This window comes from Xyrauchen texanus, chromosome 45 (genome assembly GCF_025860055.1).
Source record: "Xyrauchen texanus isolate HMW12.3.18 chromosome 45, RBS_HiC_50CHRs, whole genome shotgun sequence".
Lineage (NCBI taxonomy): Eukaryota > Metazoa > Chordata > Actinopteri > Cypriniformes > Catostomidae > Xyrauchen > Xyrauchen texanus.
Genome location: NC_068320.1, coordinates 11,629,400 through 11,656,985, shown reverse-complemented (window position 1 = coordinate 11,656,985; position 27,586 = coordinate 11,629,400). Strand labels below are relative to the sequence as shown.

Sequence of the window (27,586 nt, the reverse complement as noted above, 5' to 3'; positions counted from 1 at the left end):
GATCACATTTCTGCCAATGCAGAGAGTATGATAAACGACGACAAAGTCACACTGCTGACACAGTGTTCTAACAAATAAAGTCATTTCAGAGATGGAGCAAGAAAGATCATAAGACAAACATGTTTTTGTTTTTTATAACATGCACCAGTCATGCACAGTAAGACCAGACACATGTATTAAACAGTATGTTGATTATGTCATTCACAATGGTTTATGGGCATAGGCGGTCACTAACCGTAAGCTCTTTTGCTGCATTAATGATGCATTCCATTCAACTCAGACGGTCAGATTTTCCAACTTTCTACAAGGGAAAGTGCAATGGAACACCACTTGAAGTCGGAATTTCAACTTGGAAAGACGTGTGGAAATGTTCAACTCTGATTCCGCCAAGATTCAGGTGCATGACATCACACAAACATATCATATTTGTATAAGATATACAAAATAAGTGATAAACATTCACTTTTATTAAATAATATTGATAAATGAGTCAAAGTCCTACATGATATTAAAGCATGTTTAACAAATGTTAGCAGAGAAAGGTGTTTAAAACATGGTAAATTATACTCTCTTTCATAATCGTACACCTTTAGCACAAATGCTAATGTTGCAGAATTGTTTATGAATTGGGTTACTAGGAGACATCACTCGTGACAGTCAAACACCTGCTAAGCTAACAGGAGCATTAGTTTTGTTTCCTTAAATGTCATCTTTCAAGAATCTTGCAATGGAATGATTTATGATCGGTGATCAGAGATATCAAGTAGGAATATCCCACATTCAACTTGAATGAAATTCAGCATTACCATTTTAATGGTAACAGCGCCCTCTCTGATTGGTGGATCTCTTTTCAGGATTGTGGGTAATGTAGTACTTCACAGGGAAAGTCTGATCACACTGACTTGTGGCTTCTAGAAGCATTTACTTTCGTTCAACAACCACAGAGCTCATGGAAGGTATAAAAAGGTTTATTCATTATCATAAAAAAAATTATTGATGAGATGAAAGGGATATTTTTTTTCTGCTATACTTACAGCTATGTGGAGCACAATTTAGAACTACGAGACCCAAAATTAACTAGTGATCGACCGATATGTTTTTTTTTTTAATGGCCTATACTGATATCCAGAGAGCAGGGTGGCTGATAGTGTAACAAGGACTCAGGTGAGTGGGATCCATGTGCGGTTTGTTAAACACAACAAACTCAAGTACAGACAGGCGTAAATCGAATAATCCAGGAAACAGTAATATCAGAGGCAGGGCAGAAACGTAGTGGGACAGGCAGAGGTTCAGGGCAGGCAGCAAACAACAATGTCAGTAATCCAGGCAAACACAGCAGTAGGCAGGCAGCAATCAGACATAAATGGTAAATATCCAAAGCAGAGTCAAACACAGGTAATAAACAGTGAATGGTAAACGATCAGTAATGTAGATGGGGCAAAACAAGACTTTGCAATGATAGCGAGAGAAAGAGAGACTTAAATAGCTAGAGTAAATCAGGAACAGGTGAGCAGGTAATCAGTGTCAGTACAGGGATTATGGAAAATGGTGTTCAAGGTGGAAAGTCAGTTTTTGGGTGATGGAGACCTCTGGTGGCCGATAGGGGGAATCTTCACCGGTGTTCGTGACAGATAGGCTGATATAGTGCTGCCCCATGTATCACACAATTTAATATAGTAAATATCATAAACATAAAATGGAAAAAATGTATAAACTCTTATTTAGCACTATATTTACTCAATTTCACACTAAACTTTAACTTTGTAAAAAAAAAGAATCTAAAAAATAATACTAAAATAAATATAATTTTAAATAGCAGTTTCATCTGATTTCTGTTTATTAAATTGTATTGCACATGAAGAAATTGTTAATATATTAGGAAGAAGGAAATAATAGCACACACACAGCAGTCCAGCAACGATGGATGGCATGTCCATGTTAGCAATCGTATTTTCTCCAAAAATACTGAATCAAACCAATTGCACATACAGTGCATAGTGAATAAGACATTTACTCGTAGCATACGTGAAGCATTTTTGCTTTGAAGTTGCCCTCACACGCTAGTTCAGATCCATTGCGAGCAGCAATCTCCTGACATTTTAAATGGCCTGGATCGCATGCTTGGATTGTCATGAACTGACCGTCATGATTTGTGAATAAGAGGAACTTTTGATCCTGATCCTGAAGCTTCTGGCTGATGGAATACGCGCTTCAAAGGAAGATATTAGATGAGAAATCAATGGGAAAAATCACTGGATTTTCACAAGGTTCATGAATTACATATTTTTTAATTATATAGCTGCATATTTGCAGACAATATATAATAGAAGTTCTATTGATATTTGCCTTCCCGGTTGCTAGGGAGGGTAGAGTCACATGGGGTAACCTCCTCTTGGTCACTATAATGTGGCTTTCAGTGGTGAGTTGTGCATGGATGCCGTGGAGAATAGCGTGAAGCCTCCACACGTGCTATGTCTCCGCAGTAGCGTGCTCAACAAGCAATGTGATAAGATGTGCGGAGGCAACTGAGATTCGACCTCCACCACCTGGATTGAGGTCACTATGCTACCACAAGGACTTAGAGCGCATTGGGAATTGGGCATTCAAAATTGGGGAGAAAAGGGAAGAAAAAAAACAACAAAAACAAGGTGTTTTCATCCACAAAAAAATGCCACTCACTGGATGTTTTTGTTTGTGGCACCATTCTGAGAAAACGCTAGAGACTGTTGTGCGTGAAAATCCCAGGAGATCAACAGTTACAGAAATACTTTAAAAAGCTTGTCTGGCACCAACAATCACGCAACGGTCAAAATCACTGAAATCGCATTTTTCCCCATTCTGATTGTTGATGTGAACATTAATGGAAGATCCTGACCCATATCTGCATTATATGCATTGCACTGCTGCCACACAATTGGCTAATTAGATAATTTAACGAGTAAGTAGGTGTACAGGTGTACCTAATAAAGTGATCGGTGAGTGTATACATACAGTATATAGACTGATGAGTCAAAACATTATGACCATTCACAGGTGAAGTGAATCTCCTTACAAGGCCACATATCAAGGCCCGGGTAGATTAGATGGTAAGCGAACAATCTGTTCTTGTAGTCAAATTGATGAATGCAGGAGAAATGAGCAGGAGGAAAGACCTGAATGACTTTGACCAGGGACAATTATGGCCAAACGGCTGGGTCAGAGCAGCTCTGAAATGGCAAGGCTTGTGGGGTGTTGTGAGTACGTACCGACAGTGGTCTGAGGAGGAACAAACCACAAACCAGTGAAGGGTGTTGGGCACCCCAGACTCATTGATGTGCGAGGGCACCAAAGGCTAACCCGTCTGGTCTAAACCAACAGAAGGTCTACTGAAGTCACAGAAATGAATGATGGTTACGTGAGGAATGTGTCACAACACACAGTTCATTGCACCCTGTTGCGTATTGGGCTGTGTAGCTGCAGAACAGTCAGAGTGCCCATGATGACCCTGTTCACCATTGAAAGTCCCTACAATGGGAACGCAAGCATCGGAACTGCACCTTGGAGTAATGGAAGAAGTTCGCCTGTTCTGATGAAGTTCTTTTACATCAGTTGGATGGCCGTGTACATGTGCTGTTTACCTGGGGAAGTGATGGCACCAGGATGCACTGTGGGAAGACCTCCAAATTCCCCAGCACATCTGTGGACCAACAAGTCCACTCCACGGTGGCTCCACCTCGAAACAAAGGATATGCTGCTAATTTATTGGTGCCAAATACCACAGGACACCTTCAGAGGTCTTGCAGAATCCATGTCTTGGTGGATTGGCACAGTTTTGGCAGCATGCAGAGGACCAACCGCATTTTAGGCAGGTGGCCATAATTCTTTGGCTCATTGGTGTATATGTCACATATTCTGTACACAAATGTTGATTAATATTGATTAATTCTACATATATTAAACTAGTCATTGCATTCTGAAAACATCTCCTTCTCTATTGACTATCTCCCTCACTTCCTGTCTGTACCAGGAACTTCATTAAGGGACAAGGTGCATTAATTTAAAGTTTTTTGCACACAGGCCTTCATCATGGTCAAGGGAGTCAATTGTCTATTAATTTGTCCTTGATTGTGTTGTTTAATTGGTAGAATTGGAAATGGTGCATTCTAATCGGTCTGTCTTTTAATTTATTGGATTTTGCTATTGCTTGCATTTAAACATTCTCTGCTCATATGCGTTGTCTTCAAATGATCTCTATGCAACTCATGATTTTGCCTCTCCAATGATCCTTCAATATGATCCTCCTTTCTCATGAATTTAGAGCCTACTTAGCTCATGCTTGTGCTTTTGAAAGACCTGCAGGCCGTGTGACTTCACAACAAAGGAAAGCATTCATAAAACAGCATAGCTGGCTGTAGAGCTGTGATCAGGTTTATGCTCACTCAACTCATCCAGGCTTTCAGAGTAGGACACATTGGGCTGAAGAGACTGGACTGAATTAAATGTGTGTGTGTGTGTGTGTGTGTGTGTGTGTGTGTGTGTGTGTGTGTGTGTGTGTGTGTGTGTGTGCATATAGTACAGAAAAGAGAGAGAGAGAGAGAGATTAAGCTATTAAGCTTAAATTAAGCTATTTGACGCAGACAGCCTTGAGAACGTTCACTCTGATGAATGGAAGAGAACCCCTTTGGGATTTGAGCATGCTAACACATGTCAACTGATTCATAACATTGAAACACTTACTAACCTATAACCTTTTTAAGAAAATAAAGTGAGAGAGAGAAAGAGAGAGAGAGAGAGAGAGAGAGAGAGAGAGAGAATTGCAAGAATTATTGAGAACCTGCATTTGTTTACATTTAGCTAGTAAATTATTTAAATTTCGGGGTGAACAATCCCTTTAAGGAAGTGGTGGTTATTTGTAGGGTCATTCAGGGGCCCGGAGTGCTGAATTTAAGCTGGGCTGCTCTCTAAATTTAGTCTGTGGTTTTTCCGCAAGCCTTTGGCTGTCTACACCTGACACACAGTAACAAAGTAATTTGAGCTCTTGCTGAAATATTGTTTTTATAAACTGATAAACTTGCACTGTGCAATGTCGTAAAATGAGAGCTAATGTGAAAATGAGCGAGTTGCCTGTATACAGTATGTGTGTGTTTGTACTCACAGCCTTCGAAGATGTCGGTTGGGATGTGCACTGCTGTCGTGTTGTAGGAAACATCCCTTTTGAATGCAGGATCCTCTTTGAATTCTAGTCTGATCCGGTTGTGGTGGGTCATTGACTCTGTGTCATTATTGTTTCCCTAGGGACATAACAAATAAGCAAAAAACATGTCTTGTCAAAAAACAACCTCTATTTACAGTACGTCTGGTAGCCATGGCTACCTGTTTAGCTTGTATTTATTTTTAAATATAAACTTTCTTACCTTGGCATTGTAGTAGATGGTGTCATTCTCCTGTTCAAAAAAGAGTGGGTGAAGAAGAGGTCAGTGCTTTTATTTATTTGGTCATGTTTATATTTTTCAATAGATTAATTTGAATGCACTGTGTATTTGTATGAGTGTTTTTGTGTTCTTTTGTTGGACTGTGTATACAGTGCATCCGGAAAGTATTCACAGCGCTTCACATTTTCCACATTTTGTTATATTACAGCCTTATTCCAAAATTGATAAAATTTATTATTTTCCTCAAAATTCTACAAACAATACCCCATAATGACAATGTGAAAGAAGTTTATTTGAAATCTTTGCAAATTTATCAAGGAAAATTTATCAAAAACATCAAGGAAAATAATAATAATAATAAAAGAATGCATGGCATGATATGAACATTAATATAAAGTTACTATTTCTCATTCTGCAATAGCTCTTGTAACTCTTTATTCATTCTCTGTATAATTAAGTCTCCGTGAAATGAAAAGGCAAATAGATGAATATACACCATCTTATCCAGTGATGGAAATTTAAAGTGCATCAATACAACAGATGCCAGATCTGAGAGCAAGTCTGACCAAACATTGATCAAACATCTAACAGACACTAATTATATTGTCATCTAAATGTGTGTAAATGTGTCAGGTATTCCAGCATGGATTGATTTTTTTCTCATCCAATTGGTGTAGATAAGGAACAGAAATAAAATATGCAAAAGTTACCAACATTCAAAGATTCAGCAGTTTAAAGGCAAAGTTCACCCAAAAAGGTAAGGTTTGGTTAGGTAAAATGACAGACTCAGTCATTATAAATGTTTATATTTTGAAGAACAAAATAATCAATTTAATGTGAATGGTGACTGGGACGAACATACGTAATGTACATAAGTAAAAAAAGACAGAATGTTTTTATTTTTGGGTGAACTACCCCTTTACTATCTTTAACCTGCATGTGTGTTTCAGTATGCAAACAAAATTTGTGTGTGTGAGGCATTACATCAAGATCATCCTTCCACTGGTGTTCCTTCTGGAGCTTTTCTGCAGTCTCGGCCAGTGACTACAACACAAGGAATAAAGAGAGAATGTTACAGAACGTATATACAAATCATTATTAAACAGCTCAGAATACTTGATTCTGAATGGTCAATCACGGCAATATGACAGCTAAACAGTATAAATGACTGTTGTGCCAATACATTTACATTACATTTACATTTAGTCATTTAGCAGACACTTTTAACCAAAGCAATTTACAAATGAGGAAAATAGTAAGCAATTTTTCATACAACGTTCAACAACATCTGCAGTGTTGTACTAAAGTAGTGTAGGTGCTAGTGCAGAAGAAAGAGACAGAGAAAAAATATTTACTACAGTAAGTGTAAGTTCAATAGTAAGTGCAACTAGTGTGGATTGGTTAAGTGCTCGTGGAACAAATGTGTTTTCAGCTGGTTCTTGAATGCTGAGATGGTATCAGCAGATCGTGTGGAGGTTGGAAGCTCATTTCACTACTGAGGAACAGAGAAAGTGAACGATCGTTAAATAGCTTTGAGCCTCTTTGTAATGGGACCACTAGGCGCGCTCGCTCATAGACCACAGAGCATAGACCTGTAGAAGTGAACTGAAGTAAATGGGTGTGGTTCCATTGGCTGTCCTGAATGCCAGAGTCAAAGCCTTGAATTTGATGCAGGCAGCTACAAGTAGCTAGTGGAGTGAAATCAAGAGTGGAGTGACATGAGCACTTTTTGGTTGATTGAAGGCCAAATGTGCTGCTGCATTCTGGACCATCGACAGTGGCATAATTGTATTAGCTGGGAGCATTACAGTAGTCCAGTCTTGACATGACCAGTGCATGGACTAGGAGTTGTGCAGCATATTCATACAGAAAATGTCTAATTTTCCTGATGTTATGAAGCACAAATCTACACAAGTGGGCGGTGGATGAGATGCGGGTGGTAAAATTAAGCTGGTTATCTACCACCACTCCCAGTTTCCAAGCTGTTCTGTTTGGTGTTAGTGTAGTTGAACTAGATAATTTTGCTGACGATGTAAAATTTACCAATATCGTGAATATTGCAATGATTTTAATGTGCTTTCATTTTGCCATTAAGTTTCATAAAGAGCATATCAGTAGATTCATTTCACGATCCTTCAGGTCTGCACAATTCATCAAAATAACAACAACATGGTGAATTGGTCATATGTGATTATCAATCTACAAAAGGCTGTGATTTAAAGACAGATAAACATGGTATGTGTCTGATTCAGACCAACCCGTGATGCGCTGAACTGTGTGCATGAGCATGGAGGCGCTCTCGGATTAGTTCACGTGCATTGTGAAATCAAAGTATAGGAGGTTAAAGCATTCGCACAATTCCAAATATTAGTAAGCGCTACAATATATTATAAAAATCTACAAACGTGGCACTGTATAACAGAAAAGGAGGAGATTACAGCATTTCAGTAAATGCGGTACATTGTAAACTGTCAAATACACATTGCCTTTTCTGTCCCTGAGTCTCAATCAGCTCCCTAGTTCTTTATGTCATGAATCATATATTGTGACAAATATATTGTGACTCTGATTAAAATGAAATAAACAACACACTTTTGAGTCATTTTAGAGCAAATACATAATTATCAATAGATATATTGAATATCGTCATTTTGCTGAAAAATATCGAGATATAATTTTTTAAGACATATCTCTCAACCCTAAGTTGAACCAAGATATATAAATAGTGAGGTTGTGGTCAACAGATGGGTTGGCTGGGACCACAAGGAGTTCTCTCTTGGCCAGGTTGAGCTGAAGGTGCCGTTTTTCATCCAGTCCGAAAGATCCAAGAGGCAGGCTGAGATATGAGCTGAGGAAGTAGGGTCATCAGGTTGGAATGATAGGTAAAGCTGTGTTTCATCTGTATATCAGTGGTAGGAAAAACCATGTGCTTCAATGATCGGTCCGAGTGATGTTGTGTACATCGAGAAGAGGAGGGGTCCAAGCACTGATCCGTGATGAACACCAGTGGTCAGCATGTGTGACTTCGACACTTCTCTCAAGGAGGCCTTGAAAGTTCTGCTGATGAGGTATGACTCAAACCATCCAAGTGCAGTTCCTGTGATGCCCAAGTAATAAAAGGGTGGACAGGAGTATCTTGTGGTTCACTGTGTCAAAATCAGTAAAGGCAAGTCAAGGAGGAAGAATAGGGCTTCAGCTACTGACAAGAGGGCAGACACCGTTATCCATGATCCAGGTCAACATCAGGTGATCATCCAGTCTCGTTAATTTAACTTTATTGAACTTCTCAAATCTATTTAAAGCTCAGCACATTTGGAAAACAGACTAGCATTTAAGACACTTTACTTCCAAATAAATGCATTTACCATGACAGAAATCGCCAATATAGGCCTATTTAACCAATTATATTTACATGTATTCATGTGGCAAATGCTTTTGTCTAAAGCATTCAATATATACTTTTTATCAATATGTGCATTCCCTCCTTGGAATCAAAAATAGACCACTACACCAGTTACAAGAGGTCGTTAGAATCAAATATTCAGCAAGTTCCAGTAAGTCTACCCTTTAATATCATATAAATCAGATTCAAGATGAAATAACAAGCACATCTTTCTCAGAATGACCTGCATTCAGCCGTTATTCTAGATTCTCCGCCTATGAGAAAACCCCTCAGTGACAGCACACTAAATTTAGACACCAGCTCAGGTCTAACCCAGGCCTCCTCAACTGATTAGGTTAATAACAGTATAATGACACCTTCTTTAATCTGGTATGCACTAGAAACTCACTGTACACCTAATTTCCCCAGGGAACTCTCACATCTCGTTCTCAAAACTTGTCCTGAAGCATTTTTCAAATTAATCTTGATAACCAGGGGACTGAAAGAAAATTAAGAAACTCTCATTTGATGCTTGGCAACACAGATCACACTCTATGAGGTGAGACTTGGAAAAAATAAACTGTGATTGGTTTGTAATTTTGTGGCGGTCTGTAATGTAGGCTGAAACCTGAAATATCTGAGCATTCCAGCATCAGGGTGTTGCATGTTTCAGTCCAGAACAACCATTATGAGCTGATGTAAAAAAAAATATCCTCACAACATGCTAAAGACTCCGCTCCCAGCATAAACTATATCAGAAGAAAATAATGAATGCGACTTCAGCCAGCTAAAGCCAACATAACCACTTATTGAAAAATCTTGAGAGCACTTTGAAGGTTTTTCATGTTGTAGGTACACAATGTAGTGGAACTTGTTTACAATATTTATTATCCCCCTTAAACTAAACGCACATTTCAGGACTTGGAGTCAGTGTCCTGTCCACAATTAACAACTTACAGCTTTAGGCCATGGTTGTGTGCACGCTACACAACTGGGTGTATCAGCTAGACCATTCGTCCCTGACTGAAGCCCTGTTTACACCGGTATTACGTTTTGGGTGATCCAACAGGGCTGGAAAGCGTACTGAAAAATCATACTCAAGAAACATGTGTGTGAGTAGAGTAAAATAAACTGTCCTAAAAAACAGTAAAAGTAAAAGAGTAGCTCATTTAAAAGTGCACATGAGTAGTGAGTTGTGAAATGTATGCCCCCTTATAATAAGCACTGCATGCTGCAATTTAAAAATGTTGCATAATGTACATACTGTAATTCACATTCCATTGTATGGCTGTTAGTCAGAAAGAATGAAAAATATAGGTATCCTCCAACAATTTTCTTTTTCACTGCAACATTTTAAATACATCACTTATCTACATGTATCTAATTCCAAATATAAAAGGGAGATATGATTACAGAGATGAAAAGATGAAAAAGTTATTTTCAGTACACTGATCACCATTTTAAATCATAATTTATGAAACAAATACATAAAAATAAGTTTATGTGTAGGGTCTAAATTGCCCTAAATGCAGACAGAGCAAATTATTGTTGCAAGGAATTATTGTTGCAAGGACTTGGCATGTCACGTCCCCCACAATAGAGGGGGTTTAGAGCTGGGGTGGGCAAAGTTTTTTGATACAGGGGCCACATTGTTGCGCATTGATTCATTTCTTGTATCTTTTATGCACATAAATAGTTGTGTTCTCATTCTAATGCACGATGCACAATTTTCTGAAGAGTATTTGTGACTAGTGGTAAAATGATGCCTGAAGTATTGCCCTAAAAAGGTTAATACTTGTCTATCAGGCATCAGAAAAAAATTATAAAGTCTGAGCATAATCATAAATTATTTTATCATCTTTACTTTCCTGGTAATTTATTCAAATTAACGCTGGTTATTGGAGTAACCGTGGAAGACCACCAGAGACGAAAGGAATATTGAAAGGAGTCATGCGCTCTGTATTCGATATTGAGAATCTTGCATTGTTTTGTCACACTGCAACCCTGACCGATGACATGTCGGAAGTCATACAGTATATGCTTCCGTTCACGTCATTATCTGCCTCTGTAGTCATTCTCATTAGTCCGAGTGACTAGAGACTCTGTCAGTCTTCCACTATTCACAGAACCATGGTTATGTCAGTAACCAGCATTCTATTTCACTGTTCCAGACTGCCAGAGATGTTTTAACATAGTGGAAGATGAAAACAACCAAGTCACAAGGACTATATACACAACCATAAACATTGTCCAGAAGTACAGCAAAGCCAACTAAAGGAATGGAGGACACTTCACAAATGCAGGGACTGGGCGACCTACCAAACGGCCAGGCGTTGCTTGAATAAGGGTGCATCTTTTTGGCAGGCACCAAAGCTAATAAACAACTTATTGGTGGTACGCCGCTGTGGCAGGGCGGAGGGTGGGGCCGGGTCGTGATCATACACACCCGGTCCCTTATCAGGCTAATCAAGCCTCCGAGAGGGATAAATGCCCACAAGGTCCCTATGAGCCTCTATAGTTGCCACATACACCCTTTGCTTGGCTGGGATCACCCAGTGTCCAGTAGGTGTTGCAGAAATGCCAGCTCTGAGCCGATAGGACAGTCAAATGGATTAAGAGCCTGATCAGCTCACCATGAAATGAACAATTTCCACTTACTGGCATTTGTAATCAGTGATGTGTGTAATGTGTTACAAAGTAACAGGTTACAGTAATCCGATTACATTTTGTGGTAATGCATAATCTAATAATCTAATTACAGTTACAGACATTAATAAAATTACATTACTTGAATTAAAACATTCTTGTTAAGACAACAATATGAAATAAGTAGAATGCAGTTTAAAAATGTATTACGTCCCTATGTTGGTACCTTTATGTGTGTTACTGTGTCAGTTAATGAGCATGTGCTCTAACAAACCACCATTTCAAAGAGGACATATATCGAGGCGATGGCAGATGAGTGAGCAGCATTTCTATGGATGCAGCAGAGTGTAGTTGTTTATTCAAATTGAAAACGAAAGGCAACAAATCCTCCTCAAATCTCTGAGTTCTACCCCATCTTCACGCGCCTCCCTCATGTGTCCCGCTGCAGCTGCCGCGGGAGGAGAGGTGATCAGCTTCCGGTGTATATGGAAAACAGCGCACATTCCCATCTGACAGAAGTAGCCTATATATCGCTCAAAACATTTGCAGAACAGCGTCTTCAAAATACATCACTAAGCAAATGGCTCTGTTATGTTCTGTATGTACTGTACACAATAAAACACAAACACAATGCTATAGCCTTACAGATGTGCAAGTGATAACGGATACTCAATTCATCCGAGCAAAAGCAGGGACCACTAGCTGTAAAGTTGTGTAAACACACACATGCTGCATATGTACACACAAACAGACATACATGCACACAGACATGCATGATGCAACACACAAGCAAACCTGTATATGCACACCACAAAGAAACTACAAGCATTCAAATACACAATGGGTTTTCAGAAATGTTTTCAGTTCATTAGTATTAATACAAAAATATTTTCTATAGCACCTTTAAAAGTTGCATCTCAAAGCGATTTACAAGAGAAAAGTAAAAATACATTGAAATTCAAAAAAGAAAACATGCAATCAGAACGGTTTAAAAATAATACAATAATAATGGCATAATAATCACAGAAAAGCAAGCCTAAAAAAGTGAGTTTTAAGAGAAGATTTAAAAATACTAAAAGATTCTGCATGTCTAACCTCAGTTTTAGAGTTCCACAGTTTTGGAGCAAAAGAAGAGAAGGCCCTATCAACCATAGAACATTGACGAGTAGGAGGAACAGTGAAAAAGAAAACAGATTCGGAGGAGCGGAGATCATGCATTGGAGTATTGAGGGGCCAAAACATGCAAAGCCTTGTAGGTAAGCATGAAAATGTTAAAGTCTACACAAAACTTGACTGGGTGGCAGTGCAAGGACTCCAATATAGGAGTGATGTGATCACTTGTCCTGGTCCTAGTCAAGATTCTAGCAGCAGGGTTTTGCACATACTGCAACTTATATAAGGTAGATTTAGAGACCCCAACAAGTAAAGCATTGCAATAATCAATACAAGAAAATACAAACGTATTGATCAGTTTTCAGCCACTGAGAAAGATAACATGGGGTGCAGTCTTGCATTGTTTCTGAGATGGAAGAATGATGTTTTAACAGTATTCTTGACATGAGGATCACATGTTCCTCATGTATTCTTTTTCTGTCTTTCACACCAACACAAACACAGGAAAACAAGCTTACTGTGTACATACATGCCACCGACAGCTAAGAAGATTGTAGACAGAGGGCACACACACACACACACACACACACACACACATACCTGAAGATACTATTTAAGCACATTTAAGATAAGAAAGTTAAGTTGCATTTTTAGAAATGCATTGGATCTCTTTTAAGTTGCTGTCTTTGTTGTATTGCTGTAATTTGGTAAATATTTCAGTCAATATTAAAGTACTAAAATAACTAAAATAACTATCACATTTGTTTTTGTTTCGCAGGTTTGATTGGTTTTAGAAAGTAACTTCAAAGTAAAGTAATTAGTAATCTAATTACTTTCCAGATTAAAAAAAATAAAAAAGTAATTATTAATCAGTAGTTGATTATTTTTTTAATTGACTTACCCAACATATATGTAAAATGCATTGAAGGAGCTCTGGCATTAAAGGAGCTCTGGCATTAATGACAGTATTCCTGACTCCTGCCAAGCATTGTGAGAGAATCTGCTCAACCCCAGAGGCTAGACGCACAACCTAAACCTCTCTGGGAATGGATGCCATAGCGCCCCATTCATCTGGGACAATAGGTCCATCTAAATCTGCAATGATTGCGGTGGAACAGTCGTGAGGCTAACAGGAGACTGAACCAAGGCATTGTTGGCCAGCAGAGGGCTATTAGGATGAGCCTGTGGTGCCTCTCCTGTACACGGTTCAGGACAGCCCAGAGAAGTTGAATGGGAGGAAAACCTTTTAGCAGTAGATCTGGCCACTTGTGAGCCAGGGCATCCTGACATAATGCCCCTTGTTCCTCCTTTGATGCAAACCACAATGGACAATGTGTTGTTGTCCTACTGGCAAAGAGTTCCACTGATGCTGTCCCATATATCTCCCAAACTGACTGAACAACTGCTCTGTGGAGACACCATTCCCCTGGCTTTGGACTAAAGCGGGAGAGTGAATCCATCACTCTGTTGCAGTGGCCGGGAATGTGCATTGCTCTGATTGACAGGAAGTGTCTGTCTGACCACTGCAGACAGCTAGCTGGAGACCTCATCCCCCCTTGGAGATTGATGAGGAACATAGCTGTTGTGTTGTCCGTCCTGCCCTGTATACCCCGATTTTGCCACAGTTCTCCCCATCCTGTGAGAGAAGCATCTGTGGTTACCATCTCACTGCGTGCAGGTGGTGGCCCCATCTGCACACCCTGTCGAAGAAACATTCATTGTCGCCAGAGCACAAGGGAGGCAGAACAGCTGGCTGTAACCCGCAGTGGGGTAAGCTGATTGTGAATTGCTGATAGCCATCTGGCTATTAGCCAATGATGGAATGGGAGTAAGTGCAACAGCCCAAGATGAATGACCATTGAGGCCACAGTGAGTAGTCCAGCCGGTCATAAAAAGTTGATGTGAGGCAGCCTGCGTCAAACATGGAACTTCGCAATGGCCATCAGTACAGTGAGAGTAGCCTTCATTGTTCTGGAGTCCAGGTGCATGCCCAAGAAGCACACAGACTGATGAGGAACAAGGAAACTCTTCTGTCAATGAACTCTCACCCCTAAGGCTGTGACATGTTCTAGTAGGTGCAGCGTGTTTCAGACAGCCTGATATGGTGATCTGTCGCACAGAAGCCACTCATCCAAGGAGCAATGGTTCCAGTGCTACCTGAATGCACTGAATGCAAAAGGGACAGCCCAAATGGAAGAACGCAATACTGGTATATCTTGTTCTGAAATGTAAAGTGAAGAAACTGTCTGTGATTGGGTGCAATGGGGATGTGAAAGTATGTATATCCACAGAGGTGAACCATTTGCCGGGCTCCACAGCATGCAGAACATCTGTGATACACAACATTTGAAAGGGAAAATTAGGCTCTTGTTCAGGGGTTTGAGGTCTAGGATGGGTCTGAAACTTCCATCCTTCTTGTGGACAAGAAATTATTTTGAGTGGAATCCCCCAGGGTGAGCTTGAGGGTCTACTGGTTCTATCGCACATTTCCTCAGTAGCTCCTGGACCTCCACTGGCAGGGCGAAAGCCTGGTGAGTGTCTTGAACTACTATGGGTTAAGTACGCTTGCATAGCAGAGGTCTGTGATATAAATGGCTTCCGGCACGTCATCGGTCAGGGTCACATGTAACAAAACAACGAAAGATTCTCGATATCATGCGCGGGCGCACGACTCCTTTCACTATGTTAAACCATCTCTGGCGGTCTGGAACAGTGAAATAGAACACACTCTGTACATCAGAGGTAAAAATATTTACAATATTATTAAAACAAATTATTATTTAAATTTCACTGTTTCATTAAATTTCATTAACAGTTTTAAAGCTCCTAAAGTTATTCAGTCAAAAGTATTGAGTGGTTTTCTCATTTTCTATGTTTCTAATAAATATTTCATTTATTGCTGTTTGATTAATAGCATTTTAATGACATAACAGACATAACAGACAATGGCAGGTCTATTGCAGGTCTATTACTTACATTTATAATTCCAAGTTGACATTTAGATGCAAATGAACAAACATTCAGTTTAGACATAACTGACTGTGTTTACAATTATAACTTGCCAAAACAGGCATTTTGGCAGAATAATGAAGTGTATTTGACTGTTTAGCACACCCATGTAAAGCGAAGTACAAATACATAAGCCACCTGTCAGTCAAAAAGTGTGCACCTACAGAAGTGAGGGAATAAAAAGTAAATCTTTTAGATTTTACAGAGATCCATCAGTGGCTGTCTTGCTATCATGATTGATGAGCACATCTGGTCTAGATGTAAACATAGGCTAAATATAGAGAATTACTCCAAAGTTTTTTCCTATTTATATCGAGATTGCTTTATCGCACAGCCCTATTGCTAACATTACATAAATGTCTCACAGCAACCCAATAATCACAGTGATAGATAGGTAACTAACAGGCTACATTATAAATACAGAGAATCTAGTAAGCAGAAATATTAAATTTACCTTGATATGTTTATTCAAATTAGAGGCAGAATTAATACCGATATCTCGACTGGCTTGAGCAAGATAAACTCACATGACACGATAATTTATTTGGACTTTACACTGTGAAAAGCCCTTTCAGCTGCAGCCATGGATGTTCAGGTGTTGTTGTTGAGCTACTGCTTGAGTCATCCTCCACATCCATAGCAGTTAACACACCATAGAGCTGCCGTTCAAATTTTCATTGTTATTTAATTGGAGTCACGAGACTCTAGTAACCAATCACGTTGATGGATAAAAATAAAATCAGGAAAGGGAAGTAGCAAACACAGACAGAGGAAAAATAGCACAGTAAACGTACAGTTACAGCACTTAAAATATACTCAAGTAAAAGTATACAATTTTTAAAATTACAATTCCTGGTAAAAAACTGTTTAATTACAGTAATGATAGTATTTGTAATTCATTACTTTACACCCCTGTCCAAACACAAGTAGACCTGGTCATCTCCTTTGACCATTTGTGCTCGGATTTTGAGGGTAGTCTCTGATTTCATGATTTCAACAATCAACATGACAGAACGGCATGTATATTGCATTGATTTGCACAGAACGAAAAAAAGTCTGAAAATAATGATGAGACAGCGGATAGGGAGACGTTGTTGTTGTATTATTTTATTTTATTTCGATTTTTTTTCATACTTCTCAATGCATTACTCTCCTCTTGCTCTCTCTGTGTATTTAATTGTCGGTCTACTGCTCGTCATGACACCTGACGACATCTAGATACCAAGCTTGTTTGAAATCCGTCGTAGCATCTACAACTAGTTAAGTAGAAGTGCACACACTACCCGACCATCATTTGTGGGATTTGAGAGCTTTCGTCGCGAACCACTCTCAGAACTCAAGAAATCAAAGGAGATGAGCTGGAGACATGTGGTGTGTGCTAGGATTTTAAGATTCATATAGTTACTCTGAGATCAGAGGTCCTCATTAAAATAAGAATAATATAATGTCTCTTTAAAATTACTCATTCCTCCAGGGGAAAAAAATGAACAACTGTAACTCATGGTTAGATGATGAAACCTATTGTCCCACTTTAGGTATCCCATAATAACCCATTGACCCCAGGGTTTACTCACTAAGCTGAACACTCAGCCAAACACTCTGATGGGCTGTTGCCATAACGACCCCAGTGGTGTTGTCTCATTAGAGAAGACTGGGGTGAGTGTTTGTCTTTGTGCAGGCCCCTGATGGCACATGATCCAGTAAGGGAGGGTTATCCATGTTTCTCAGGAGCCAATACAATGTCTTTGCATGACAAGAGCATTGATTTTCATCATAAAGCCTGCATAAGCACGCAAATATCTAATTTCATCTCGTCTCTCAAGTACTCAGATGTGACAACAATTATTGATAAACACAGTAGAGTGCAACAGTATCATTTACATTTATGCATTTGGCAGATGCTTTTATCCAATGCGACTTACAGTGCACTTATTACAGGGACAATCCTCCCTGGAGCAACCTGGAGTTAAGTGCCTAGCTCAAGGACACAATGGTGGTGGCTGTGGGGATCGAACCAGCGACCTTCTGATTAACAGTTATGTGCTTTAGCCCTCTACGCTGCCACCACCACTCCTACCACAGTATCATAAAGTCCGGATGTAAAAATCCTATTTCTTATTTCCATAGTGGAATGTATTATTATTAATAACTTAGAAACCTGGGTAGCTGGCGGCCTGGGTAGCTCAGTGGTAAAGACGCTCCATACCAATTATTTCGAAGGACGAAGGAAGTGGGCGCAAAGGCACACTTGGGGTGGCCAGCGAATTCACCAGCTGAAATTCACGGCATGCCAAACACCACTTGCAAACATTGCTGTAAATGCCCGGCAAATAGAAATGGGCCTTTAGACGGTTCAGTGTATTTTCCCGCCCTGAGTGCAGTGCCCTGCTATCGGATTATGATGAGCCATCTGGAATAACATTTCCCGATGGCTCTTTGGTGTCTCTTTTGTCTGAGCGTCCCGCGTCACTCGACACAACTGATTATTTATAATAGAAAAGTACGGGTATGTGAGTGCAGTGTTTGGCCAGAGAAATTGACCATCAATCATTTTCACTTGATCAAATGCGTGCCAAAGGGTCTCGTCTTGCTCCAGAGAGAAATCCCCAGCAGTGAAACCTCTAAGGGCTTGGGAAGCCAGGTCATTACCCTCCCTTGCGTCATCCTGATGCAGAACTGACACAGACAGCCCTGGCTCCACCTCCCCAGTCAGCGAATTGCAAAACACACGAGACACTTTGATGCAAGACCCATCGCACGTAATCTCTGGGTGAGACGAGGACTAACCGCCGCCTCTATACTAAATTTTGCCCCAGAAACTGAATAGCCACAGGCACTAAGGGATATTCGTGCATGTCCCCATGCACACACCTCACCTTCACCCTATGTGCTGTACCCAAAGCCATTCATTGAACCAAGCACAGTTGAATCGAAGTTTGATTACACCCAAATCCACCAAGGCTCACAGGTATGTGGTACATCACTGCTCGGACGGGGTGGTATGCGGCATGTCGGGGAACCGGAACAACACACCCACAACCATCGCCGAAACATTGGTCCTGGAAGTGGCCCGGCTCCCCGCAGCACCAGCACACCGGCCCAGACTTTCCCTCTGCATCTGCGGCTACAGATTCTCCAACCTGGTGGGAAAGGAGACACAGAAGCTGGGGTAGAGGTGCCGGGCCCACGGAGCAGGGTTTTGGGGAATAAAGGGACGGGAACAATCTTGAATAGAAAAATCTTGGTTGTCTCCCGAATACGCAGTCATGTGGTCCTCAGCCAGGCAGACTGCATCCTCCAGCGACGTCGGGTGGTGGCACCGGACCCACTCCGCGGTCCATTAGGGAAGCCTGTCAAGAAACTGTTCCAGCATCACTTGACGATTCCTCTGGTATCGCAGTGCTCCGCTAGCAACCGCCTCCGGCAGGTATCCTGGAGCTGCTGGGCGAAAGAAAATGGCCGGCTGAATTCTCCATAGGTCAAGCCCGAAAATGCTGACGCTGTTGCTTGGGGTTATGTCTGCACCGCTGTAGGATGGCCTGATTTAGATCTGGGTACTCAAGCAGCTCAGTCACCAGCAGTTGTTGGTCCGTGAGCTGAGCCTCCCCCACCAAAACCATCAGCAGGCACACCACCCACTGCGTCTGGGGCCAAGCCAGCCCCACAGCGGCCTGCTCGAAAAGCTCAATGAAAGCTTTGGGGTCATCCTATGGACCCATCTTGGCCAGAGTGAACTGAGGTGGGGGTCCAGCAGCCAGTGTTGCTGCTGGGGTACCACGAGGTAGCAAGAACTGGAACACCCACAGGTCCTCAGCCTGTGCTCGTAGGAGTGCGTCGAAATGTTGCTCCTGTTCTGCTCAAAGCTCCAGGAGGGTCTGGTGTTGAATCTGTTGGATGCCAGTGAGGATCTTGATGATGTCCGCCAATGGCGTGGACACCATGACAACGTATCTCTCCCAATCTCCCCGTATCTCCCCCAAGTGTTATGAGGAAGCATCCTTTTTTGTGAATCACAAAATTTCGAATTTTGTTTATTCATAAAAATTAACACGTTTCCTTAGAGCACAATGGTGAAGCTTCAGTTCACACACTCAAAAGTTGCAACATGGCAGCAGCCAACACATGAGCAGCTTCTCAGCTGTGCTCTCTCACTCTCTCGACTGCCACTGTCTCCTCTCCTTAAAAGCCCCAATCACTCCTCACTGAAACACAAGACAGGTGTTAACACAGGTGTAAATCATTCACCACTCATCTCCCCTGCTTCACTCTCCACAGTGCTCAGCCACGTCTCCACCTCCACAACCAATAAATAAACACATCACGGGAAGCCTTTACACAATAGTATGGGAAAAATATAAATAAACCCCACACAATGTTGTACAGCTTGCAAATCTGTGATATTATACAGCTTTTCAGCCAAATATCTTTTCTGGAATTCTATTAAATAGGACTATAATTAGGGCCCAAGCACTGAAAGTGTGGAGACCCTATTGTTCTTCTAAGGATTATTTTTATTATTTGGGCCCAAGCACTGAAAGTGCGGAGACCCTATTGTCCTTCTAAGGATCTTTATTATTATTATTATTATTCTTTTCAAGGTTTTCTGTACTTTTGGGGTACTTAACCTGTATGAAAATTACAAATTAATGATGCTAAATTATGAACAGATTTTTTATATATTGAACAATGTTACCATGCCGACATGATATAATAATGTCAAAAAATTAGAAAAAGGAAGTGTCTCATATCTTCTGCGTGCATCGTGTTTTACATCAAAATTGAGGCAAATGTTTGGCCTTGTGGGCTGATCACATTAATGTGGCTATTGTGGGTCACGGCTGTAGCGCCACCAACTGGCAGAAGGAAGTAAGGCAATTTTATCAGACTTTGAATTAGCCCTCTTGTATTTACATGAATTGCTTAAAAATTCTTCAGTATAATGTCAAGACACTGCTGAGGTAAAATTTTAAAGGGATAGTTGATATTTTGGTGCTACAGAGATGGCTCTGTAGCACCCCCTTTAAAATTGTTGTTTAATACAGCCTCTATAGTACTCACATTTTCACCTAAAGTCACCAAAATTGGTACATATATAGTTCTCATCAAGCCGAACAACTTTCATAATTATAGTTATTAACTCTGCCCAGCAGGAGGTCAGCCATTTTGGATTGTTTTTTAATATTGAATATCTAAACTTTTGAATACTCCTCCTAGGGGATTCATGAGACTGCCACCACATGTAGATAACATTTTGCCAAGACATTGAAGATGCTAAATTGTGAACAGATTTTTGAAATACCGAATGGTCAAACGGTGTTGACATGGTGAGGCAACAAATGAATGTAAAAATATGAGAAACAGGAAGTGTCTCATATATTCTGTGTGCAATATGTGATTTAGAGCAAAATTGAGATCTAAGTTTTGACTTGGGGCTAATCACATGGATGTGACTATTTTGGGTCACGGTCATAGCATCTCCACCTGGCAGCTGAAAGTGTGGCTCTTAAATACTTATATTTACTCAAATTGCTTAAAAATTGTTTAGCATAATGTCAAACGCCAAATGCACGTGTCCACCTTGCCTTTTTTTCCATGGGTCCTAAAATGGACCCATGGTGCTTGGACCTATCATCTCTGCTTGCAGCTATATTTTCTTAAGATTCTTCCAGTTGCAAGTATATTACATTTACAATCATAATGTACCTGAGAAGTTTCACAAATTATGCTGGCGATGCAGTGCGAACTGAACCAAAAAAGTTTTAAAACTCATGTCAAACCATTTTTATTGACTACTTGAACTGTTTGACTCACAAAAGAGCCTCTGATGACACCAAAAACATACGATGACAGTAAGTCCTCACTTTCTATGAGACACTTTTGTTCTTGCTAAATAAAAATGTTATGTGAATGCACTTCATTCATAGAAGTAATTTCATTACTGTTCTGCATATACACTCACCTAAAGGATTATTAGGAACACCTGTTCAATTTCTCATTAATGCAATTATCTAATCAACCAATCACATGGCAGTTGCTTCAATGCATTTAGGGGTGTGGTCCTGGTCAAGACAATCTCCTGAACTCCAAACTGAATGTCAGAATGGGAAAGAAAGGTGATTTAAGCAATTTTGAGTGTGGCATGGTTGTTGGTGCCAGACAGGCCGGTCTGAGTATTTCACAATCTGCTCAGTTTCTGGGATTTTCACGCACAACCATTTCTAGGGTTTACAAAGAATGGTGTGAAAAGGAAAAACATCCAGTATGCGGCAGTCCTGTGGGCTGAAAATGCCTTGTTGATGCTAGAGGTCAGAGGAGAATGGGCCGACTGATTCAAGCTGATAGAAGAGCAACTTTGCCTGAAATAACCACTCGGTACAACCGAGGTATGCAGCAAAGCATTTGTGAAGCCACAACACGCACAACCTTGAGGCGGATGGGCTACACCAGCAGAAGACCCCACCGGTACCACTCATCTCCACTACAAATAGGAAAAAGAGGCTACAATTTGCAAAAGCTCACCAAAATTGGACAGTTGAAGACTGGAAAAATGTTGCCTGTTCTGATGAGTCTCGATTTCTGTTGAGACATTCAGATGGTAGAGTCAGAATTTGGCGTAAACAGAATGAGAACATGGATCCATCATGCCTTGTTACCACTGTGCAGGCTGGTGGTGGTGGTGTAATGGTGTGGGGGATGTTTTCTTGGCACACTTTAGGCCCCTTAGTGCCAATTGGGCATCGTTTAAATGCCACGGCCTACCTGAGCATTGTTTCTGACCATGTCCATCCCTTTATGGCCACCATGTACCCATCCTCTGATGGCTACTTCCAGCAGGATAATGCACCATGTCACAAAGCTCGAATCATTTCAAATTGGTTTCTTGAACATGACAATGAGTTCACTGTACTAAAATGGCCCCCACAGTCACCAGATCTCAACCCAATAGAGCATCTTTGGGATGTGGTGGAATGGGAGCTTCGTGCCCTAGATGTGCATCCCACAAATCTCCATCAACTGCAAGATGCTATCCTATCAATATGGGCTTTCAGCACCTTGTTGAATCAATGCCACGTAGAATTAAGGCAGTTCTGAAGGCGAAAGGGGGTCAAACACAGTATTAGTATGGTGTTCCTAATAATCCTTTAGGTGAGTGTATGTTAACAGCATTTACTAGCGAATATGATAATTGTGAATGAACGTGCACATGCCACATATTTACGAATGTTAGGAATTCACTAATATACACACATTTTACTGATCTAGGGAGTACGAAGAGTTTAAAGTGGACCTATTATGCAAAATTCACTTTTACATGGTTTGAATATAAATGTGTGTTGGCAGTGTGTTTGTACACAACTACACTATAATGACAAAAATCCACCCAGTTCTTGTTTTTTTAATCCCCATTAATCATAAGCACTGTGTCAGAATAAGCAATTTGCATATTCTGTACAAAGTGATGTCACTTTGGACACATTATTGTGTTTAAAAAAACAACTAGATGGAGCGCAACTGAATAGAACAGAACAAATTAGTGTCTAGGCATGTTTTAAAAGTTTTCATACGTTTCTAACTTGAAATGGCAAGCCTAAAAACCTCATGCTCATGGCATAAGACCATTAAAAATCAGTGAGGTGCGATGTAAAAGCCGAATAAGTCCATCTGATGCACATGTATTTAAACCCCTCCCCTGAGACCAAATTCTTGGTTGATTTATCTGTCAAGTACATGAGCTGACTCTCCTCTGGTGTCTTGAAATATTGAAAGGGGAAAAAGTCATGTCACCTGCCCATACATTCTCTTAGCACAGTGTAAGTTTAAAGGTCAGACTGGTATCAGAATACCATGTAGGCTACTAATATGAAATCAAAGACACATCCCAGCAGGCAGTCCAGCTTACATGAGTGCCAAGAGAGTGACAGTTGGAGAGGAAATTAAAACCAAAATGCAAAACTACTTTGTCAGAAACACACATACACATGTAATGCTTTGGCAGCTAATTAGAAACTCATGCTTGTCAAGCAGCTCTTAGGTAACAACACCTGATGTGCAAAGCATCACTGTACATGCTGAGAACACAAACATCTGCTGATATTGTATATTTACCATTTCGTTCCCCGAATATGTAGAGAAAAAGACATCAAAGAGAGAAAAATATTAAACAGTAACTCACACAAATTCACACATGAATAAAAGCTGGGGCTTATATGTACCCTGTGGCTATACTAATTAAAATGACTAATTATAGAAATAATTAGATAATATATGGGTAGATATCCTTTGATGAGTGTATTTTGACATTAAAGAAGTAACCTTCTATTCAAAACATCTAATCCATTTATTTTCTATGTATTTAAAAGAGTTACCCAGCTTGAGTGTCTCTGCATGAAAAGAAGAGACACAGAAACAACAGCCCTACATCCCCCATTAAAACAGACACGTTTAGTTGGGCATTGACAAGATCTACATACGTCAGCCAATTAGCCTTTGAATCCTGCCACAATGCTGAAGGAAGATGGAGGAAATGGCGTGAAATCCTGCAGGCTGGATTTGTCATCTTTCCCTGCTGTTGCAAAGAAGTGTCATTTAGCCAAGTTAGTTTAAGAAGATCTGAATTCTCTTTTTTTAAGAGTCTAAGTTTAATTCATTATTTTCGTTTCATCGGCTATTGGCTAGGATTCAAAAATAGTTTTAAGATAAATGTGTGTGTTTGTGTACGTGTGTCTTTACCCTACTCTGTATACCAGAACAAAGAAGTGAAGCCAGCATGACAGCTGGGAAACACAAAACAAACACACAAAACCAATACATACAATATTGCTATTATATAACAAAATACATGGAATAAATTTCCCTTGCAAATATATCAGTGGCGTGCTATGGTACTGTTATGGTATCAGATGGTAATACCATGGCACCTTGATATACTGTATGGTACTGAATGATGCATATACTATGGTATTTACATGGTACTCCAAGGTATTTTAAAAGACTCCCCTGGTTTTTCCATCACAAATGTTCAAAACACCACATTTGCATGGAATCATCCATGCTGTACTGTAGAGCAGCACTCTTAAACAAGGTAAGGTGTAATGTGATTACAAAATAATGAGTTACTGTAATCTAATTTGTTTAATTAAAAAAGTAGTGCAATACATTACCTTTTTAATTTGACTTTCAATTAAGGTAATTACTTTTATAAAATACATTTAAAACATGAATTGTGTTCAATCAATATAATTCATTCATAGATTCGGGTTATTCATAAGCCGTTTATGGCATTTATGCCGATAAAGGAACACCGTTTATTGCATTTACATGACCGAAAGTATTGTCGGCTTAATATGCATAGCCTAATCCATGTAAGAACGCGCATGTAAATGTGCTTAAAGACATGCGGCTGTATCAGTGGTTTGAGAACGTTTGACTAGAGATTAGTAACAGTGGTGTCATGAGAAGAGATTAGACACAAGGTACACGAAAGTTGCTCAGAAAAAGTTTCAGTAAGAGTTACGGAGGGAACGAAGAGTGGGCACAATCCCGTGAAGAGGTGGGCACACTGGGCACATTTGCTGCAGTCCGATTCTGAGTGTAATTGTTCCCGGTGCCCCCCGCAGCATTGGTCTGGATTCACACTCACTACCTTCTATCAAACCCCGGTCCATTTGCATTCATCATATGTCATCACAAACAGGCATGATGAACACAACGCGACTCATAATACTATTTGTATTATATGACAACTGCGTATATATGCGCTTCATGGCGTAACCTTTTTAGGAGACCGCTGATTGCAAGGAAATTAATTTGCATCTTTATTTACGCTGCACGCTTACTTAGGCTTGTGTCCAAGGTGAAGTTATTGCCACTGTCATCTCCTATCATTCCCTATATTTATAACCTATAATAGTATTTATATATAGTATTTTTAAGGTGTATAGATAGATAGCGAGACAGACAGTATTTATAGTGTTGATTGTATTTGTGTATGTCAATATGTTGTCACTATTTTTCTGGGACTTTCAGGAATGTGAGGATCCTCGTGTGTTGTTGAAACGAATGATGTCGTTATCGGCTAAAATGCATGCGAGGGTTACTTTACTTCCCGAACGAGTGCGCACCCGAGTCCGAGTTGCTTTCACATTCACGCAAATCGTGTTAGAGTTCCATTGCAACTGAACTCAGACCACCTCCTACAGGTAGTCTCAGGTTCAGTACCGCGTTGTGCACCCCAGTCCGTATGACGGCTTTCATATTACCAATTATTCATGCAAACCTTGCTCTGTTTTGAACTAAACTGCCAGTGTGAAAGCACCCTTAGAGAACCCTGGCACACATGTAACTTATTTAATACAGTATTTATAATTATTAATCATTTTAACCGATTATTGACCAACACTAATGATTCTCGATTCAAAAAAACATATTTCTAGATCGATGTATATGAATCAGCAGGATTAGTAATTAATGCATCGAGAAAATGAGGGAATCGTTACACCCCTACTAACGAGTCATTGTAAGGAAAAAAAACGTGTGGTGGGGTAAATGACATGCTTGCAGCAATAAAAGTGTTAAAAAAATTGTTGATCAGAAGAAAACAAGACTTTTCTGAGAAAATTGTTATAGAAAGTAACTTAAAATTAAAGTAATTAGCCATTTGATTAATTTCCCAACAACATAATGGGTATTGTAATCTGATTAGATTTTTATAAAGGATTACGTTGAGTAACTTACCATCACTGCTCTAAATTCAACAGTAAATACAATTGCTACAAGCAGCATGAGGACGTCAGTTATGTTAATCGAGTAGCTTTCACAATTCGAAGTACAATAGCTCAGTCTGAGTAAATAAAGATTATAAATAAGAGACTGTGATACCTATATTGCTCATCATGTTGAGCCTGGAAAAGGCTAATGGTATCTGGAGCCATGTTGGCTTGAGGCAGGGTAAACTTTACTGGCTTGCCAGAGAGGAAGTAAAGTCCAACAGGAGCCATTTTGGCTCAATTGGCTCCATGTGTAGTGCGGATACACTACTCGTGCCAAGTCCAGCATACTGGCTTCTGCTACCACTCTTCATCATACTGAAGGGCAGCCTGAGGCTGAGTGATCTGCTCCACACCACCATAACATGTGTTTAAACAGATGTCTCTGTGTATGTGCCTGTGTGCATAAATGTTTCTTTGACAGAATTCACTTGTCTTTTATACACATTAGTTTTCAATCAATACGACAAAGGCAAATATTGTTAGCCCTTTCTGGCCCCATTCATCTTTTTAAAGGGCATTTCTGCCATGAGCTTAGAAAGTACAATGAATGACACCAGTGTTGCTTCTATCCCAATTACATACACTAATATCCTGTAGGAAAGACAAATCACAAATGAGATCTTTTTAGTACCTCAGTTGTTTCTCATAGTCAGCATTGAAATTAAATGGAGATCAAATTGCGACTTTTGATTAAAATATAAAAATAAAAATTGACCCAAAATGTACTTTCTTAATACATATTCATGGTGCATGACTCACCCCTATATTTTTCTTGTTGAATGTACTGTTTCACTTGGAAATTCATCACATAATGGAAGTAAAATGGGTTCCAAATTCTGTTTCATGTTGACTTTCTCGCCCGGCCCCTTAGCAGGCTAATCAAGCCTCCGAGAGGGATAAAAGCCGAATGCGGATGGTGGTACGACAGAGAGAGAGAGAGAGAGAGAGTTTTTACGGGCAGCTGTCCGACACCTTTGTGTGTTTGTGTCTTTTCGTTTAAGTCCTTTATTACAAATATTATTTGTATTGTCAAGCCGGTTCTCGCCTCCTCCTTTCCATTAATCCCTTTACACTGGTGCCGAAGCCCGAAGAGGAGGAGGGATACGCCGTTCTTGCCGCTACCATCCACCCCAACGGAGCAGCTGCGGCTATCTGCCGGGGGATGGAGGAGTCCGGCCGACTGGAAGCAGAGGAGTGGCCGCCGACCACGAGGGGAGGAGGGGCTCCCAACCAACTGCCTGGAGTGTTCAGGGCCA

General features: G+C 40.2%; 1 protein-coding gene across 1 annotated transcript in view; it reads right to left on the bottom strand.

Annotated features, from left to right (window-relative positions):
• Nucleotides 1-27,586, bottom strand: part of LOC127637570 (voltage-dependent calcium channel subunit alpha-2/delta-1-like) — a 137,140-nt gene that overhangs the window by 71,547 nt on the left and 38,007 nt on the right. Inside the window, exons 4-6 of the mRNA XM_052118689.1 lie at nucleotides 6,396-6,455; nucleotides 5,394-5,423; nucleotides 5,135-5,270 (exon numbers count right to left, since the gene is read on the bottom strand). Of these exons, the coding sequence (XP_051974649.1) occupies nucleotides 5,135-5,270; nucleotides 5,394-5,423; nucleotides 6,396-6,455 (226 nt within the window). The remainder of the gene's footprint in view (nucleotides 1-5,134; nucleotides 5,271-5,393; nucleotides 5,424-6,395; nucleotides 6,456-27,586) is intronic.